Source organism: Topomyia yanbarensis, unplaced genomic scaffold (assembly GCF_030247195.1).
Source record: "Topomyia yanbarensis strain Yona2022 unplaced genomic scaffold, ASM3024719v1 HiC_scaffold_47, whole genome shotgun sequence".
Taxonomy (NCBI): domain Eukaryota; kingdom Metazoa; phylum Arthropoda; class Insecta; order Diptera; family Culicidae; genus Topomyia; species Topomyia yanbarensis.
In genome coordinates this window covers 58,056-60,922 of record NW_026683680.1, presented here as the reverse complement: position 1 = coordinate 60,922, position 2,867 = coordinate 58,056, and the positions used below count along the sequence as shown (strand labels likewise).

Sequence of the window (2,867 nt, the reverse complement as noted above, 5' to 3'; positions counted from 1 at the left end):
TTATTAAATTGAATACTTATTCAAAAAGCAGAATTTAAGAAAATTTGATTGCCATTGGTGGTATTCCTGATACTTCCCCAGCACAAAAAAGCCCCTTTCATTTGACGCTTTCATGAGATGTTCTTTTTAAGGGTTTTTATTGGCATGCAATGGATATAAGTCAAATAATTTTGTCATTTTAGTTAGAATTTTTCATGAGCTATATGAAAATCAAACTATATTAAATTAAAGACACGAGTTTCAAGCAAAAATATTGTATTTATGCTTATTTAGAATGGGAAGCAAATCAAAATATACACTGCTACCTGAGTTGATTAAAGTTAAATTAGGATCTTAGGGAAATATACACCATTAAGTACTAAACAGTTAGCTCTGATGCAGCTGCATATCCCATTTGAATGCTTGTATCAATGTAATATTCCATCATTCGAATTGGAGAATTCAGTGCACGACTCTGCGTCAGTAAAAACGCAATCCATATGAGCATTCTATGTAGCAGAGCTGACATGCGTTTGATCACGAAACTGAGTTTTCATGCAATATTAATTACCGTTGAGGAATACAACCTACTATTATCCAATATAAATAGAACATACTTAGTATGTCCAGAATCAACTGAAAAGGGATGTTATCCCTGGGCAAATGGAGCGTTCGAGTTAGTATTTAACCGGTAAACTCCATTAACACCTCGGCCATGGTTCGACGGCTCGCCACCCATCATCGCATCCGGTCCGCTGGAAGTACATCCACCACCCACCACTTCACTGTGAGATGCACATCGGGTCGATCGGAAACCAACCGGTGACGAAATCGACTCGGCGAACATTTCATGGGATCGCGAGTGTGCACAACTACCGGTTAAATCAATACCGCAGCCAGGCTGTGAACTTCCTCCGTTCGGAAAGAAGGTAGCTTGGCCCAGAGGTTGATCGAATCCCAGCGTACCTGCATTCGAGGATATTGCCTCCACGTACTGAGCGTCATTGGGAGTCAAAATATCTGATTGGCCTAGCGAGAACAATGGGCCGGCTGGGTCCAAACCAACGATCGTATGAATCTGACCACCTTGGTATTTACCAGCGTTTCCAGCAGCATGAGCTCCCAAACTGTGACCGATGATGCTGATGCTGTTTCGGGAAGCTCCACTAGCGGTCACCAGTGTATTGATCATGCGGGACACAATATCTCCGACGGAGTCCACCCGATTTCTGGCACTGATGTAGTTGATCGTTTGCGCACCTGCTCCCCAGTCGACACTGATAGCGTTGAAGTCACCGATTGCAAAGTAGTTGCCACGAGTGTTACTGTTCAAATCAGATGTGCCGTCTCCATTCCAACCGTGAATGGTGAACCGCGTTGGATGAGCTGGGTTGAAGTTTGAGTTATGAACAGATCCTGGGTCATTCCAAAACAGCACCTGTCCATCGTTTGGATTGGATCGGGTGAAAAGCCGGAAGACGATATCGGTTTCAGCGTTGAAAAATGGTTCCAACTCGGCGTCAATCACAGTGTAGGGATTCGGATTGACCAGATGTAGGTTTCCGTTAGCGTCAGAAACAAGACTGTACCGGGGTTCCACGGGTGTTGATCGGGCTGTAATAGTAGCGACTTATAAAAAGAACGATCTAGGAGAATAGCTGTACTTACCCCCTAGAGCCAATAGAAATAGAACTAGTATCGTGAACTTCATCGTACTTTCGATTGGTCAAAGCTGCAGGTGAAAATGTGATTCCAATCCATTGGACGAGCTATTTTATACGGTTCGACTATCACCGTCTGCAAGTACTAGTGATAAGGCTTTTTTTGAGTTTTGAATAATTTTTTTCCTGATTATACTCAGTCACACAGTTAGTTGCATCCTAAGTCCTCGGTACTGCTACCATATTTGAAGATCTTATCAATGAATGGCCATCTCTTGAAGCTCAAGTGGACGTATTATGTTTACAGCTCTGTTTGGATTTGCTCAATTGCTATCAATATTAACTTATAAGTGATGACAAAACTAAAAATTTGCACACAATTATTAAAACCTTTCTTGCATGTAAAAAGCTTATTCATTGTTACTTAGCAGATCAGGAAGAGCACCACTCAATTGCCCCCAGTCATTGGTAAATACCCGGAGATCGCTTGGAGTGAACTCCGAAGATCGCTTTTGTTGTTTAGCCCGATTTTGAGCTTTGAAAGCTCAAATATAATGTCTAGAAGCAAATTATTACACTTGTAGTAATTTTTTCGAACCCCAACGGAGCCGTAGGTCTTTTGTATATTTACAATATATTACCAGCTTTGTTGGTGATGTAGAATAAACATTGTAGGGTGTAAATATTGGCCATCTTTAGCTCCATTTGCATTTTTCGTGATTTTTTTTCACTTCTTGAACAGGTAAAAGGAACATCTCGAAAAGTAAGTCCAGTTTGACCACAGTAGGCCTACTTCTGCTTGTAATCACTCCTTATTTTTGTTCACGTTCGACACAGTAGGTTGGAGCACGATGTTTTGTTTCTGCAGTGTAGACAAAGCGACACACGCCATTCGTTCGGTGACTCTCGGACCGATAGATCGTTCTTCACAGTCCGTGCAGCGAAACGTTATAAAAATAGTGATCTGTTCTACCTAACTATCTCTTCTATGACAAGGTTCGTCTGCTTCTTTGTACCGGGGGTCACTAATTGCAAACAACTGGGAGACACAGTCACACATTTCAGCAATAAGTTTCGTTGTGGGGAATGCATTGGGAATCATTTTTTCATTCAATTCGTTTATTTGATAAGGCACGTTTGCGTTAGCTTAAAGGTGCCATTTTTTCTTTGTTTTACATTTTGAATTTCTTAAAACTAGGCGGTTACACATTTAATATAATTTTGTTT

The 2,867-nt window shown here is 41.1% G+C and overlaps 1 protein-coding gene across 1 annotated transcript; it reads right to left on the bottom strand.

Moving 5' to 3' along the window:
* Positions 1-219: 219 nt before the first annotated feature.
* Positions 220-1,717, bottom strand: LOC131695602 (pancreatic triacylglycerol lipase-like). Its single transcript, XM_058984133.1, has 2 exons — positions 1,648-1,717; positions 220-1,593 (listed from the first exon to the last, which is right to left on the bottom strand). Exons 1-2 carry the CDS (start codon positions 1,688-1,690, stop codon positions 629-631), a joined length of 1,008 nt encoding a protein of 335 aa, XP_058840116.1. The 5' UTR covers positions 1,691-1,717; the 3' UTR covers positions 220-628.
* Between the last annotated feature and the right edge of the window lie 1,150 nt (positions 1,718-2,867).

Coding starts and splice junctions, on each gene's coding strand:
- LOC131695602 (XM_058984133.1), bottom strand. CDS start 1,690: ATGAAGTTCACGATACTAGTTCTATTTCTATTGGCTCTAGGGG. Junction 1,594..1,647: donor ATTTCTATTGGCTCTAGGGG/GTAAGTACAGCT, acceptor CTACTATTACAG/CCCGATCAACACCCGTGGAA.